The sequence below is a fragment of the Podarcis raffonei genome, chromosome 6 (genome assembly GCF_027172205.1).
Source record: "Podarcis raffonei isolate rPodRaf1 chromosome 6, rPodRaf1.pri, whole genome shotgun sequence".
Taxonomy (NCBI): Eukaryota; Metazoa; Chordata; class Lepidosauria; order Squamata; family Lacertidae; genus Podarcis; species Podarcis raffonei.
Window position 1 is genome coordinate 4,577,943 of NC_070607.1, and position 16,784 is coordinate 4,594,726.

General features: G+C 45.2%; 1 protein-coding gene across 2 annotated transcripts in view; it reads right to left on the reverse strand.

Annotated features, from left to right (window-relative positions):
• ASTN1 (astrotactin 1) overlaps positions 1-16,784 on the reverse strand; it is a 222,174-nt gene that overhangs the window by 88,793 nt on the left and 116,597 nt on the right. For both annotated transcript variants that reach the window (XM_053391242.1, XM_053391241.1), the window contains exon 8: positions 12,927-13,011. In XM_053391242.1, coding sequence (XP_053247217.1) covers positions 12,927-13,011 — 85 coding nt within the window. The remainder of the gene's footprint in view (positions 1-12,926; positions 13,012-16,784) is intronic.

A 16,784-nucleotide genomic window follows, 5' to 3' on the forward strand; every position in this document is an offset into this window, starting at 1 on the left:
GGCAGGGTGAGGCGTGGTGCTGAGAGTACTCCCTCGCCTACGGAGTGAAGCCGCAAGCCATTGACAGAGAGCGCCAACTTCTTCTAAGATCGATTGGACTTTAAAACATCAACCCGTGAGTAATACGGAGATTGGAACCTTAAAAAATTTTTTATTGTGGATTTGGAACGAGTGGGAAGGGGCTAAAAAGGAAGTCCACCCCCCCCCCCTTTGTAAACAATTTAAAGCAAAGGACTGGGCAGCTAAGGTCGAGAGAATCTGTTTCTTGTTTTTTAATAAAAGATCTTGACTTCACGGTTTTGACATTATAAGAAGATTTACTGGAGGATAAAAAGAATTTTGGGAGCTGAAATTTCACCCCCCCCTAGACCCGGGAACGTCCTATGAGAAAGCCTGTTGCATGGAAGAATTTGACAGCTGTCAAGTGAGCTGTTAGTCAGCTAGTTGTCAGCTGGAAAAAGAGAACATTGTTTCTGCTGTTTTTGCTGGTTTATTCGGTATAACTTGTTGAAAATAAGGAGGGCTGATACAAAATAACTGGACTTTTGGTTTTGAGCTGAAAGGAATATTAAGGAACTAAAATCCCCCTAGAGGGGTAATAGGGACACTACATCACAAAAATGGCTGGAGTATGTAAAATCCAAGCAGAATTGGACAGAGCACTTGTTCTCTTGGGAAACTTACAAGATGAATACAATGCTTTGTCTACAGAGGTATCACTACTACACCGGACAGTAAACAACAGTTTTGAGCCTGATAAGGACTTGAAACAGGAAGCCCATTCAACTGAACAAATAAATGAAACTGAAAGTGCAGACACGATGGAGCAATATGTTGTTTTTGAAGAAAATGAAGGAGGAGCTGGAGGTTCGCAGGAGTCAAAGGAGAGTTACAATATGAGGCCTGACATGGTGATAAAAAAGGACAATAAAAATTGGATGCGGAAAGCCTGGTCTGAATGGGAGTTTGGAAAATGGAGAGATCCCCTTTGGAGGAGATCTGAAGATCTGAGGATTACAAATTTGTTGAAGGTGAAAGCTGGAGCTTTGGGGACATCTGGATCTGAAAGAAATTTGAAACAAGAGTTGGAGTACCCCATAGGTTCTGCTTTTAAGTATGGAGGACTGGCTGGAAGCAACATGGATCCTGTTGGGCCGGAGCCCCTCCGAGACTTGGGGCTTAACATCAAGGACTATCAAAGAGACCGGCAGAAAGGAACTGAGAGAGATATAAGGGCCTCGGACGTGAGATCTCCAGGCTAAATAAATAACATAAAGACTGATGGATATTGGTTGGGGACTGGAACCGGGAAAAGGGTGGGTGGAGGTTGGGAATCCAAAGGGTACATAAGGATAATTTGCTTTGTTTTTTTTCTTTTATATTCTGTTAGTGGTATGGAAATTGGGCAAATCGTGGAAGGGAAATTTTGGTCGACTTTAGGAAAAAGGTTTAAGAATAATTAATGAGGTATAAGTATTGATGTGTAATTTTGATAAGGTAAAATTGGTTTTTTTTTCTTTTTTAAATTAATTGAAAATAAGGCTGTTAAAAATAAATTGAGGAAATGGAAAAAAGAAGCAAAGTAAAATAATAGTATGTTAGAACAAATGTTCAAGCTAAGGTGAAGAAATAAGTTAAGAACTTGCTGAATTGACAATTTAAATTGGAATACAAGAAGGGGAGGTGTGAGGAGGTCTGAGAAATAAGGTTAAGGAAAATAAGTATCAGAAACTTTATGTGTTTTTTCTATTTTTCTGTTCAGTTTTGAATATTATGTATTTTTGTGTGGTTTTTATTTTGTTTATCTTTTTGTTTTTGTTTGTTGTGTGTTTCTTGAAAATACCAATAAATATTTAATAAAAAAAAAAGAAGTCAAAAGAATGTGGCAATGATTCTCCTAATTAGAAAGAGTACAGGCTTCTCAGAAGAAAGTAATTTTTCTAAATAGTATAATTATTTCTGTTGATTCTTATTGTTCTGACAAAAGTAAACAAATATTTGACTATATTTAACCAGTCAACTGACCAAGGGCTTTCCCTTCTTTTCTTTTCATTTCACACCCGATGCCAAGTCTTGTGCAGAATATTACTTATGACACGCAGTGGCTGCCATAGAATTCTGATGACAGGAATTTCCATTGATGTGCCCAGATGAATCGAGGGGAAATCTAATTGGCAGTTTCTGCTATATCATTGAAAATTAGATAGGCTTTGCAAAGTTGGGAATGACATGGAGTGAAAACCTCTCCCCCCACCCATCTCATGTGGATTTCTCACATCATCTTTTCCTGTTCTATATGTAAAACTTGGATCCGTAGGGATATGCCTAGCTTGCCTTTGCATTTCCACAAATATAACCACTTTTCCATTAGTTTCCACCCAACATGTGGCACTAAGCCCTTGCAATGTAGATTCAAACAGTCTGAGTAGTTCAATCAATATGTAAACTATTTCTGTCTCTTGGCTCCTCTTCTTCAGATTCATTATCCCATAACCCAGTGGTTCCTCACTCTTTACCTACCCTGTTAGTTAACCAGCCATCTGAGCACTCATCCCCACACACCCCATAGCACAGAGGAGAAGAAGAAGAAGAAGAGTTTGGAATTGATATCCCACTTTATCACTACCCGAAGGAGTCTCAAAGCGGCTAACATTCTCCTTTCCCTTCCTCCCCACAACAAACACTCTGTGAGGTGAGTGGGGCTGAGAGACTTCAGAGAAGTGTGACTAGCCCAAGGTCACCCAGCAGCTGCATGTGGAGGAGCAGAGATGCGAACCCAGTTCACCAGATTACGAGTCTACCGCTCTTAACCACGACACAACACTGGCTCCTGATCTTAGTGGAAACACTTCCAGAGCCTTCCCTCTGATTCAGGCTTTCTGGTCCCTGATTCAGGCTTTCACATTCTCAGTTCATTCCCACGTTTGCACCCGCTCTTGTGTCCCAAGTGTTCCTGGGCCATAATCTGCCCTGTGAAAAAGTTCTGAGGCTAAATCTATCAGTGGCCACAAGACATGGTGGCTACATGGAGCCTTCAAGTTCAGAGGCTGAGTGCAGTGGTACCTTGGGTTACAAACACCTTAGGTTACAAACACTTTGGGGTTGTAGACTCTGCTAACCCGGAAGTAGTACCTCGGGTTAAGAACTTTACCTCAGGATGAGAACAGAAATTGTGTGCTGGCGGCGCGACAGCAGCAGGAGGCCCCATTAGCTAAAGTGGTACCTCAGGTTAAAAACGGTTTCAGGTTAAGAACAGACCTCCGGGACGAATTAAGTTCTTAAACTGAGGTACCACTGTACTAGCTACCAGTATCGCTTGGTGCACATTGGGACCAACAGGGCAGAAGGCAGGGAGACCAACAGTCTGCAACAGGCAGAGGCAACCTATTTTAATTTTGTCCCAGTCCTCCTGTCTGCTGAGTTCTGCAAGGGCAAAAAGGAGCTAAAGGTTAGCTGACAGGCCATGCCACACTCAGGACAGGTTGTAAGTTAGGCAGGCAGGTGGGGGCTGGCTGGTGGGGAACTGACCCCCTTGCTCCAACGGAGCAGCCTTCACTGCTAAGCTACTGGGGAGCAGCAAAAGAAAGTGCCATTCCCTTCAAGTCCTGCTCGCAGGCTCCCGAAAGGCATCTGACTGGCTACAGTGGTACCTCGGGTTACAGACGCTTCAGGTTACAGACGCTTCAGGTTAAAGACTCCACCAACCCGGAAGTAGTAGCTCGGGTTAAGAACTTTGCTTCAGGATGAGAACAGAAATCACGCGGCGGCGGCGCAGTGGCAGTGGGAGGCCCCATTAGCTAAAGTGGTGCTTCAGGTTAAGAACAGTTTCAGGTTAAGAACGGACCTCCAGAACGAATTAAGTTCTTAACCTGAGGTACCACTGTACTTTGGAAAACAGGATGCTGTACCAGATAGGCCTTTGGTTTGATCCAGCAGGTTTCTTCTGATATTTTGCTAGTAGCATTGGAATATTTTGGGTTCCATCAGAATTCTTCAGACAGTTTGCCTGAAAAGAAATCCCGAAGTTTGCTTCAGGAGAAACAAAAAAACGTTGCCAGCAGTTTTGCAAGCGGCATTTGGTGACTTGCCCTTTGGTAGTGATATGTAGCCTTTGTATACTGTATAACCAGTTTGCATAGGATTACAGGCCCTACCTGCGGTACGCAGCACATAATCTGGGAGGGGGTGTTCATGGACCCAACAGAGAACAAGCTTCCCCCACCCTACCCCTTTTAGGACAATTCTGCACAGCTATTTATTTCACAATCCCCTGTCCTGCATTTTCTGATGTCCTGTGCTGCTTTTAATTGCTAAATTGGTTTCAAAATGAAATTCTCAGAAAGGAGTCTGGAGATAGAGAGTCGGCAGCCCTCTCCCTGGGCCCCAGTTCAAAGAAATCTCTGCTTAAGGCTGGGGAGGCAAAGAGCAGACTTAGCAGGCTCTCTCAGCAATCCTCTGGCGCATAAGGACACAGCAGGGGTTGCTGGGAAACAGAGTCTTTGATGATCATCTCTTCCTGCTGAGAAGACTAATGACTTCAAAAAGGGCATCCTGCCAAAGATAGGGGTGCACTGAAAGTGTAATTAGACAAGAGAAGTATAAAGTTTTTGCTCACTACTCTAAAAATAAATCTCCCCTTCCATAAGAAAATTCTATGTAGGGCAGCTTGGGAAAGGACTGTGCAGGATACTTGGGGTCTTTTGCCTTGGGGCTGCCCAGTAGGGAGAGAATAAAGGGGGAAAGCTCTCTCCTCCCTCTTCTCTTCAGCCTACTTCCCAGACACCCAACTGAGCTCAGAGGAAACCCTCCCTGGCCAGACGACCACTCATCCAACTTGCCATGTCTTCCACAGCTTCCTCAAGATGACTGACATCTCCTGTGAGACCAAGGAACATGTTTCCAATGCCTTTCTAAGCCTTGACTCCAGGGCAAGTTGCAGCAAGCAGGGGCGTCTTGCCCATAGAGGCAAGTGGCACAGGGCACCAAGTTCTGGTGGGCGCCAGGGAAGAGGCGGCGACTGGACGTGGCACCTCCCAGCATCAGCTCGCTGCCTTCGCCCACCTCTGCCATGCCGAAGCAGCCCCCCGCTTGCCATGGCCACCACGGCACCCGCCCTCACCTGCCTCGCTGAAGCAGCACTGCACCCAGAGCCTCCGCCTCTTCCCCACCGGAGGAGCCGCCCTCCAGCCACTTCCTGCCTCCTCCAGCCCCACAAAGCTGCAGGTAGTGCCATAAAAAGGTCAGCAACTCTGGGAGGGGGGGGCAACAGAGGGATCTTTGCACCACGGCGCCGGATATACTTAAGACTATGTCCTGAATCCTTTTTCTTTGACCACTTCAGTTAGTAAGGTAAAGGTACGGGCCAGTCTTGACAGACTCTAGGGTTGTGCGCCCATCTCACTTAAGAGGCCGAGGGCCAGTGCTGTCTGCAGACACTTCCGGTCACGTGGCCAGCGTGACATCGCTGCTCTGGCGAGCCAGAGCCGCACACGGAAACGCCGTTTACCTTCCCGCTAGTAAGCGGTCCCTATTTATCTACTTGCACCCGGGAGTGCTTTCGAACTGCTAGGTTGGCAGGCGCTGGGACCGAATGACGGGAGCGCACCCCGCCGCAGGGATTCGAACCGCCGACCTTTCGATCGGCAAGCCCTAGGCGCTGAGGCTTTTACCCACAGCGCCACCCGCGTCCCTTCAGTTACCCTCTTCAGTTAACCACTTCAGTTAACCACTTCAGTTACCCTCTTATAAATGAGCATTTTTCACAATAAGCCACCCACTGCATTTACTTGACTACTCTGCTTCTACATTCTGCAGATGATTTTGAAGATGGTGTTGTTGCTATGGAGAGACAGCCACCGAGTGGACCTGGAGCTGTGCACAGCTACATAAGCCAAAAGTCGCGCCCATGCTCTGAGATTAATTCTTTGGCAGCGGGAGGGGGAAAGTTAGAGGGAATGAAGAAACAAGAGTAGCCTAGGAGTATGTGAATAAATCATAGTTAAAGCAAAGGGGGTGTCTGTTTTTAGAAGCAGCCCCCTCCTCCTTACCCTTGACTTTCCTCCCCCCAATTTATCCAGACGGGACTACTGCGTTATCAAACTTTTGCTCACAAATTTTAAAACCGTATTGAGTTCAATGGGGCTCACTGACAGGTGAGTGGAGAAGGTGTTGTGGTTCCAGCCAAACAGGGATCATGTGCGGAATGTGTCACCTGATGCACTGAAGTCACTAAAGCCAAACAGAGAAGATGGAATATCTCCCTTGGCGAAGCATTTGAGCTGCGTATAAGCTCAAAGAGAATGTGTCCCTTTCTTCCACAAACATGGTCATATCATCTGAGCTCCTTTGTCAACCTATTGTTGGGGTGGGGGTCATATTTCAGGGGTGCACTAACTCCCCCCCCACTTCTGCCAAGTTTCAACTCGGTTCTAATCTAGGCAGCCCATGTGGTTGTTGTTTTTCCTTCTTATAATTTGGTCTCTAGAAGTTCTCTTTCCTGCAGTACCCGTTAGGAATATGCCCTGAGACCATGAAGCTCTAATCTGCTGTGAAGAATCTCAAGTGGTTCATGGCACAAGAGCTGATAGGGTCAAGCCTGACCCAGACAATCCAGTCCCTTTCCTTCAAGCTAATTTGCAGGATGAGTGCAATAAATTGTGTTGTTTGATGGCTACTAAATCCCAAATTACTCAAAGCAGGCCACTTGAACGCACTCTGCAAGATCTTAGTCTGCAGTCTTTCCTGCCAGAGACATTTACTGGTGAGAAATCAGCTGCCTGTATCCCACCAGCCGCTTAACCCAGTCCTTGAGCCAGCCTAAAGGGGGAAAGGAAATAAACGGAGCTGCAGGCTTTCCACCCCCTTCTTCCCTAGTTTGAAGCTACATCTTCAACAAAGCAGATCCATGCAGCCAAAGGGCTTGCCCTACAATATGAGGCAGATGATGATTTTTGGCATCAGATTCCGGATGCTGTTAAAGGACAGTACGTTGCCAGTTACTGAATGTATTCACTGTAAACTGTTTAGATAGAACATGAAATACATAGTTATGGCATGATGGACACAACACAGCTGAAGTCGTGCCCCATGAGGTACCGCTGATCTTTTCTTCCGTGCACCTTGTTAGACTTGATGTTTATAAAAATGTTTATTTGGCCACAACACACCCATTTTAGGTCCTTTTTACTGCTGTGGGTGGATGGTGAGAGCGCATTTAGATTTTCTGCCCTCAGATGCTAAAATTATTTGGGCTGGGCCACTGAACTCAGAATTATGTACAGTAAATGCATTATGATTACATACAAAACATGGAACTAACCTCTGAGGTAGGTTAGGCTGAAAGATACTGAGAGAGTAAAGGCCATTTAGTAAACTTCATGGCTGAGGGGAGATCTGAAAACTTGCCTACCATCAGAGACCCAACAGTGTCCCGTATACTACACTCCCAGTAACCGCTTTATTAAAAAAATAAGTGCAAATGGTCTATACCTCTTTACAACGCTGAGAGATAGGAGTGGCTCATACAGTGGCCAACTGTTAGCCAATGAGCTCTGAGGATGAGTGGGCATTTGAACCCAGAATTTATGGGTTCATGAAGTTCACACCATACAAGCAATAACATTCTATTTACAGACCTAACTAATCCACCATCAAACTCATCTGCTTCAGCCACTTCATTCCACTCTGGAAACAGAACTTGTGCAAGGCAGCCTTAGAGAACCTTACAGGCCATGGGAGGACATAGGATAGGCGATGGAAGAATATAAAAATGGGGGGAACAAATGAGCCAAAGAGACAAGAGGGCATCTGAAGGTAATTGTGTCCCTCAAGGACCAGCAGAAGGCAGAGAGGGAGAAAAGGAGGAGAAGGAAGGCACTAACTGGCGGACAATCACATCTGCAGGCATATCAGCAACGGCAAGGTCTAAATGCAATCTTGAGTAGCTGGGCAGGTCGAGGAGAGGCAAAAAGTGTGCTTGGTGTGCTGTTTCTTTCTGAAGATTTGTAAGCAAACAGATAAAATAAAAATCCACTGCAAATTGACAAGATGAGTCTCGAAGGGGGTTACAAATAAGAGCAAAGGGAAGACAACAAAGCCTTGGAAGACATAGGATCCGTCCCCTGGAAGAATCAGATAGTGATGAAAATCACAGAGCCCTGAAAAGGCAGTGGGAACTTGGGTGGGAGGATGAGACGGCTCAGCCCTGTGATGGTGAGATGGAGGAGTGTTATCTGAAGCTACATTTCAAAAGCAAAGGCCCAAAGACGTTCTGATTAGAGTGTTTATGACCAAGGGCAAGTTCTGCACTTCCTTTTTTTTTAAAAAAAGTATTTTTTACCGTAAGAAAAAAATCTCTGTAGTTCCTTGAAGTTTCCGTGCTCTTATAAAAGCCTTCCCCATATAAAGGAAAAGGTCATACTGAATTGAGCCTTCTGTTTTCTTCCTTTCTGTTTTAAATGCCAAGTTTATAACCTTTTGGTATGCTGGGAAGTGTGTGGGTAATGTCAACAGAATGCGGTGGGTACTTGAGCTTGGTCACTCAACAGCCTTGCGCATTTCCCCAGCAAAGCGAGCTGGCAATTGGACTGCTCAGTCTGGACATGCGTGGTTCAGTTAGGTAAGTTAAGAAATGCAAAAATTTTGTCCTTGTGCCCTCCCACCTCCATGAGCCACCCCTTCCCTCCTCCCTTCTCAGTCTGGGATTTCCTGAACTGGGAAACTGTGATTACTGGAAACTGAAAAAGGCAGTAATCCTGGGACCCTGGGTTGTTTTGATCCTGGTCACCATAGGTTCCCCGTTCGGATGTTAATGGGCAATTATTGTTAATTAACCCAGGGAGTGTTGAATCACGATGCACTGAGACTCACCAACAATGAGAGTACTTACAAAAGCCATGTCATTGGGAGGCAGGGAGAACGCATGTGGGGTTTAGCTACAGCTGCACAACTTTATGGAGCTTGCCTGGCTTCGCTCACACACAAGAACACTGCACTGCATTTTAATTTAATTAAACTTGCTGGTCTACTACTTCCATTAATTAACATGGATTAGAATCCCCACTTCAGCCATAAACCTGCACTGAATGGGAAGGGGGGGACAGAATCAAATTCTGCCCTCTTTTGACATTCTTTAACCACCATGATCGTGATTATGATAGTGTGGCTAAAGAGTGTGAAGGGATAATTAATCCACACTTAGCGTTCTTACGGATGCCAGCAGGCTAGACCCCTTTTCTCCTTAGCACACAGGCCATCACTATGATTAAGCTCTAATCTGAGCAATTTTCCACACACTTAAGTCAGCACTTGTGCTCTCCTGGTAATTCTGCAGTGCTGGGAGCAGATTTTTTAAAAAATGAAAAAGAAATAAAAGAAAAGTGAGGGGATCTAACAGATCTAAAGTGCAAATAGCAAAATAATAATAACAACAGGGAACCCCCCCCCCAAAAGACAAGCCTGGGTATTATGTATGGGGCTGCCCAGGTGACAAGACAGCCCCCCCCCCCAGCCTTGCTCCAAAGGAAAGGAAAGCAGTACACATTTCTATACTCAGAAAATGATTTATGAATGTATTGATTCATATAACACAACCTCAAAACACAAAAAAGTTCAATTTAAATCAATGGGCCCTAAGTATGTACTTGATTCTCCCACTGAAGCCACTGAGATCTCAATATCCTTAACTCTGGGTGGGTCATACTCATGGAAAAGACCGTAATAAAAAATAATAATAAATGTACAGAATCAAGTCTGCAGCACAACTCACAAAGCATGCATGATCAAAGTACTTAAATCATTCACAGTTAACAAAATAAGAGGCCAATCACTTTGCCCATATCTAAGAATGGAGAAGAAATCTGCTGTGCTTGTATACCAAAGTAAAATCACCTGATCCAATCCTGGCAGATCATGACCTGGATCAGATCAATGGTCCACTTCAGAATCAGGTAGAAGACCACTAGATTCCCTAACAAGAAGCTTCAAGGGTTGCACTGTTCTCATTCCACTCCAATTTTTTTCCTCCAAGACTTTGGAAAAATTTATCCATCCACCCATCACCTTAGCAGTAAGTATACAGGGCTTCTTGCTGCAGCAGACTCTGATTCACAAAGTCCCCCTGGGAGCAATAGGACTTGATGACATTCCATCACAAACTGATGATGATTATGATGATCCCTTAATCTTGTTCACATTTAAAATAAAAAATTGCAGGCAGGCAGGAAGGAAAGAAGGAAGGTTATGCTTTATGATTTAGTTATATTTATATATGATATTATATTCACAGAAAAGTGGTCCTCTTGCTGCTTTGCCCTACTTCAAGGCAAATCTGAGATCTCTGGGCAATGATCTGGTAATCTTAGAACATGGAGACATTCAGGAATGCTCCTGCAAACTTCGTCTTCTGTGTAAGCACTACTGAACACTAGGGGGCAGTGTGCTCTCTCTCTCTCTCTCTCTCTCTCTCTCTCTCTCTCTCACACACACACACACACACACACACACACACACAAACACACACTGCATCTGCACTTAAGCCAATAAAAGCAGCAACCACACACTTGTCTCTATACTGTACCAATGACTTACAACCTTGGAATTTTGATCCTTAGACAGAGTAGTTTTACTAATTTGCTAGCTAGCTTGCAATACAGGCATACCTTTCAGGGCAGTTACTAAGAACCGCCTTTATCCTGCCCTTCCTTCCAAAGAACCTCAGTGTGGCAAACAACAAGTGATAAAGCAAACAGCAGCACCAGCAGCAAAGAATATTCAAAACAATTCCAGACTGGGAAAGATCTCAACTTTTCTGTGGGCAGGATTTCTGCATTGCAGGGGGTTGGACTACATGACCCGTGGGTTATCTCCCAACTCTACAATTCTATGATTCTGTGAACTTTAATATGGGATGGGAGGGAATTCCAAAGCAGAGGTGAGACGGCACCGAAAGTCCTGATTCCTACATTTTGCAGAAAGGACCTTCTGAAAAGACGGAATCGGCAGGAGGCTCTCACCTGCAGAGTGCAGTGATCAACCAGGTTTATGACAGTCTCAGGTATCTGGTCCCAGGCTGTATAGGCCTTTATAATCACCAAAACCAGCACCTTGAACTTACCCCAGTAGCTAATTGGCAGCCAGTGCAAGTCTTTCAATAGAAGGGGTACATGTTGCCGATATCCTGCCCCAAGGAGTAGCTGAGCTGCCACATTTTGCACCAGCTGTAGCTTCTGGATCAACCTCAAGGGCAACCCCATGTAGAGTGCATTGGGGACAAGATGGTACCCTGCAGCAACCCAGAGCACAAGTGCCAGGAGGCCGAAAAACAAACACACAATGCTGTTCTCTGACACAGACCCTGCAGGTGGGGCCTGAGCCACTGGAAAAGAGTGTTTTCCATACTCATCTCACTAAGGCAGCTCAAAAGGATACCATGGATAATGGCGTCAAAAACAGCTGAGATGTCAAGTGTAACAGGATCACACTCTCTCTGTCCTTCTCCCAATGAAGGTCACCCATCAAGGTGGCCAAGGCCAATTCAGTCCCATAACCAGGCCTGAAACCCTCTTGAAATGCATCAAGTTGATCTGTTTCAACCAAGAGCACTTGCAATTGCTGCATCATAGAATCCTAGAGTTGGAAGAGACCACAAGGGCCATCGAGTCCAACCCCCTGCCAAGCAGGAAACACCATCAGAGCACTCCTGACATATGGTTGTCAAGCCTCTGCTTAAAGACCTCCAAAGAAGGAGACTCCACCACACTCCTTGGCAGCAAATTCCACTGTCAAACAGCTCTTACTGTCAGGAAGTTATTCCTAATGTTTAGGTGGAATCTTCTTTCCTGCAGTTTGGATCCATTGCTCCGTGTCTGCTTCTCTGGAGCAGCAGAAAACAACCTTTCTCCCTCCTCTATGTGACATCCTTTTATATATTTGAACATGGCTATCATATCACCCCTTAACCTCCTCTTCTCCAGGCTAAACATGCCCAGCTCCCTTAGCCGTTCCTCATAAGGCATCGTTTCCAGGCCTTTGACCATTTTGGTTGCCCTCCTCTGGACACGTTCCAGTTTGTCAGTGTCCTTCTTGAACTGTGGCGCCCAGAACTGGACACAGTACTCCAGGTGAGGTCTGACCAGAGCAGAATACAGTGGCACTATTACTTCCCTTGATCTAGATGCTATACTCCTATTGATGCAGCCCAGAATTGCATTGGCTTTTTTAGCTGCCGCGTCACACTGTTGGCTCATGTCAAGTTTGTGGTCAACCAAGACTCCTAGATCCTTTTCACATGCACTGCTCTCAAGCCAGGTGTCACCCATCTTGTATTTGTGCCTCTCATTTTTTTTGCCCAAGTGCAATACTTTACATTTCTCCCTGTTAAAAATCATCTTGTTTGTTTTGGCCCAGTTCTCCAATCTGTCAAGGTCGTTTTGAAGTGTGATCCTGTCCTCTGGGGTGTTAGCCACCCCTCCCAGTTTGGTGTCACCACGCTCTCAGTTGTGACTGGGTGGCAGTTGTCACAACTCAGTGGGTCCAGGTGCGGTTGGGATCACTGCTTTTCCCCAGGATCACTCCCTCCCACAAGGATGTGTTGACCACAGCCTAGATCCATTTGGTCATACTTTGGTTGTAAGTAGCTTTGGGTTGCCTTGAGCAAGCTAAAGCCACTAACAAACTTAACAAACAAACAAAAGAAAAACGTGAATAAATAATAGGCCCTTGGCAAGCTTTAATAAGCCAGGAGGGGCATATTGCTGGCTGCACTGTTGCAAGGAATTCATCCATTCATACTGGCCCCAAGAAGTTGCAGCAGACACGACACTGAGCAATTCACTAGAGACTGCAGCGATCATAAATGGCAGGCATGCAGGACTACACTCTCCATTCAGGGTTTGCAATGGTTCTGGAGACCTGTAAAAGTCACCTACCCTTGGTTTGTGCCCCATTCGTTCCTGATGCAAAGGTGTTTATGCACTGGATCCTTCATGTAACCTTCGTAGCAAAGGCACTCGCCTGGAGGCAGAAGAAGAAACAAGAGAAGGAAAATAATGAATGAACTGTATGGGTATCAGGGAAAGAGACCTTGCTTTTCTGGTGGAACCTCATCGACTCAAGTGTGTAGCAGCAGTGGAAAACAACCAATTTCATGCCAGGAATTTTTAGGAAAGAAGTCAGAAATAAAATGACCAGTATCATAATACTTTATGCAAGTCTTCAGCTGCATTTATTGTCATTCCCCTGTCACTAGTTCAATGACTAGATCACTATTCTCCTGCTACAAAGGAAAAATAACCAGGACAAGGAGTAAGGTAAAGGTAAAGGGACCCCTGACCATTAGGTCCAGTCATGGCCGACTCTGGAGTTGTGGTGCTCATCTCACTTTATTGGCCGAGGAAGCTGGTGTACAACTTCCGGGTCATGTGGCCAGCATGACTAAGCCGCTTCTGGTGAACCAGAGCAGCGCACGGAAACGCCATTTACCTTCCCGCCGGAGTGGTACCTATTTATCTACTTGCACTTTGGTGTGTTTTCGAACTGCTAGGTGGGCAGGAGCAGGGACCGAGGAACGGGAGATCACCCCATTGTGGGGATTCAAACCACCGACCTTCTGATCGGCAAGCTCTAGGCTCTGTGGTTTAACCCACAGCACCACCCATGTCCCTTAGGACAAGGAGTACTGGGCTCTAATTTCTCACAGGGCCTCCAACTGAGTTTCCCTAAGCCAGCAGTGGGGGGAGCCTCCAGCCCATGCGGGGGGGGGGGGGGAATGCAGCCCTCCAGGCTTGCTCTCCCTCCTAAGGCCACACTCCCTTATTAGACCTTCTGGAGTTCTTTTGCCTGGGTGAAATGTGTCCCTGGGTGGCAATGTCTCTTGCTTGCCTGGAAGGTGGAGAGATGTGTGTACAGAAAGCTCTTTGTCTTCTGTACTTGTTGCTACACACACTTTTGCCTCTGACTCTGCCCGTCCACACCCAGCAGCATGTGCACGCCCCAGATGGTTGCCCACGAGGAAATGTTCCTCACCCCTACCCTAAACTGGGTGGCACAGCCTGCTAAATGGGGATCCAGCACTCTCGCTTACTGTAGCCCTTCGTTCCCCAAGCTACTCAGGGCTGACAACTGCTTCCAAAATACATCAACAAATATATTTACTCAGACACCTCTCTCAGATTCTAAATGGTGCATTGCAGGACCTTTCTTCCTGATTAGCTCTAAGGTAGGTCTATATCGGAAACCAGCATTTCATCTCCAAGCAAGATTCTTTTCTGAGAAATATCATCCCAGCTTGAATATATGGTACCCTCCGTAATTTTTATTCACATCAATGAAACAGATGAGAAAAACGATGGTTGTTAATCCCATTATTCTTTAAGTTGCATGATTTGAAACAAGCAAAGAAGCAGGCATAAAATGTGTTCATCTAAACACCTCTTCACCAAAACTCCCCCTTTCCTTTCAAAAGCCTCAGTGTTCGCTGCAAAATCAGACGCTCAAAAGGAGGTGGATGTCAAAGAGCCCTGTGAAAAATGGTTTCTTTACAGAAGCAGACCAATTTCTTACCTAACGTGTTTTGAGCATATCATACCCTTTGTGAGATGTGGCTGTCACTTCTTGTCCCTTGAATAATAAGTTCCTTTATCTTTTGGCAGAGCACTTTCTCAACTGCTTCTGCAAACAAATTAACTATTTTCTACAGCATCTTTTGATGCTCACCTCCTTTCTTTGCTTTAAAGATTGCTGCTGTCCTCCTTTTTTCCTGTTCTCTTTGCTTCTTCCAGCTGAATGAGCAAGGAAAAGCCAGACAAGCTGCAAGAAAGGCTTACAGAGGTGGGAGATAAGAGGGCAGGAATATTCAGGGCAAGGCCAGTGCTAGGTTCAACTCTCCACTCCATCCGTTAATTCACTGATAAACTATCTACTAGGATGAGCATTAAAAAAGCGAAAAGTGTCTTCTTCCACTGGGCTGGTAAGTTTTTCAAGCAAAAGGAAAGAAAGGCTTGGGTTGCACCCAGGAGTGGCAAAATGTCCTGGGCCAGCCCTGGTTGCTGGAACAAGGGAGACAGGTAGAAGAAACCAGGTGCGAGTTTTTCTCCAGACTATAGGTGTAGCTCTTATACTGAAGCCTCTGCCTAAAGACACGCTTGCAGGCAGCATTTTCCCAAATGCCCTCAGTTTGGAACACTGCTCTTGTTCACAGTGATGAGATAAAGGCATTCTGCACACCCTCAGAGGTACTTTTCTTCCCATTTTTAAGGAGTTCACTCCACTTTTTGCAGGCATGGTCTATGCCTTAAAGCTCCGTGTCCAAGCACAAAAGTTTTTTTTGCTCTGGAGCTTTCCCTGTGAAAACCTGTTCTTTAAAGCTCCATTGGAGCAAACCGATGGATGTTTGCTCCGATTGAGCACTAGAGAGGGGTTTTTAGGGAAACACTCTGGGGCCAAAAAAACAACAACCCCAAGATCTGACACGGAGCTTTTAAGAGTGGGTCTGTGCCTGGAAAGCGTGGTGGAAAAGGCAAGTGTGGGTAAGTGCGTAAAGGGTCTGTGGTGTCATTCCCAACAGCTTCTGTCCTGGGGATGCAACAAATGAAGCAGGAGAAGCTGGTGTGTGGCTAACAGAGCAAAGAACCAGGCATTGGCCTGTGTGTGTGTGGAAGGTCTTGTGGCTCAGCCTGGATCCGGTTCAAGCAACCAGTGCTAACCTCTTGGCAACCCGCCAAGATCTTCACAGCACCCGAGTCGAGTTACAGCCAAATGAACAAAAGCCTCAACAGAAGCTCTTCTCTTTTGTTTAAAGAAAAACATTGTGGTTTTTTTTTCCTTTTCAGAGCACTGACAAAAACCTGTGAATTTGGAAAAGACCCCCCTAGGAGGATGCTTGATGCTCTCTGTCTCAGAGGCCTGCTAGGGTTGGCAGCTGCCATGCCAGATGGCTGTGAATAAATGGAACGCCAACACTGTAGTGGAATGCAGGGACGGCAAGTGAGTCACGGTTGCAAAGGGAAAAAGAACGGGGAGTGAGTGCAAAAGATGCTTGATAGCAAGGAAGGCTGCCTGCTCTCCTGGGGGGGGGGGCGGACAGAAATTGGTCTCATTAGCATTTAGGTACCAAACTCACCTTTCCCCAAGCAAAATACGTCTCTCCTTCAAAATGCACACTACTCTGGCTTTCACAATATAACTCTCCAGCCATGTAGGGTGGCAGCTTGTTTTATTTATGAATGAACATAGTTGTATGCTGTTATCCATTAAGAAAGATATCAAAACTTTTCACAACAAACACATATACAATAAAAAATAATAATTGTGCTTATATTAAGAAATGCATGTATTAGCAAAAGCACATGCAAAAATGCCTATATTAATGAAGAGCATATACAAAAATGTGTCCTTTAGGGAAAACTTGCTTATAAAAATATGTATACTAAGCAAAATTTCACACGTAAAATGCACATGAAGTGCATATGAATTTTCATGCAGACTTTTTAAAAATTGCAAATCTAAGAAAAAAATGGGGCAAACTAAACTAAATATTGGAAAAATAAGAGAATGAGAGGTTCATCCATCCTTGCCTCAGATTCAGCTCTTTAGAATTACGAGGAGGAGCCTGGAACACTCAAGAGATTTGCTGTTATTGTTTTAAGGATCTCAAGTTTCTCTCTCTCCTAATTTAGCACATTTTGCATATATTACTAAAGTTTAGACCCAATCTCCACCATTTCCAGTTAAAGTATCTCCGGCAAAAGGTGCTGTCAAAGACTTTGGCCTGAGGATTTTAAAGAGCT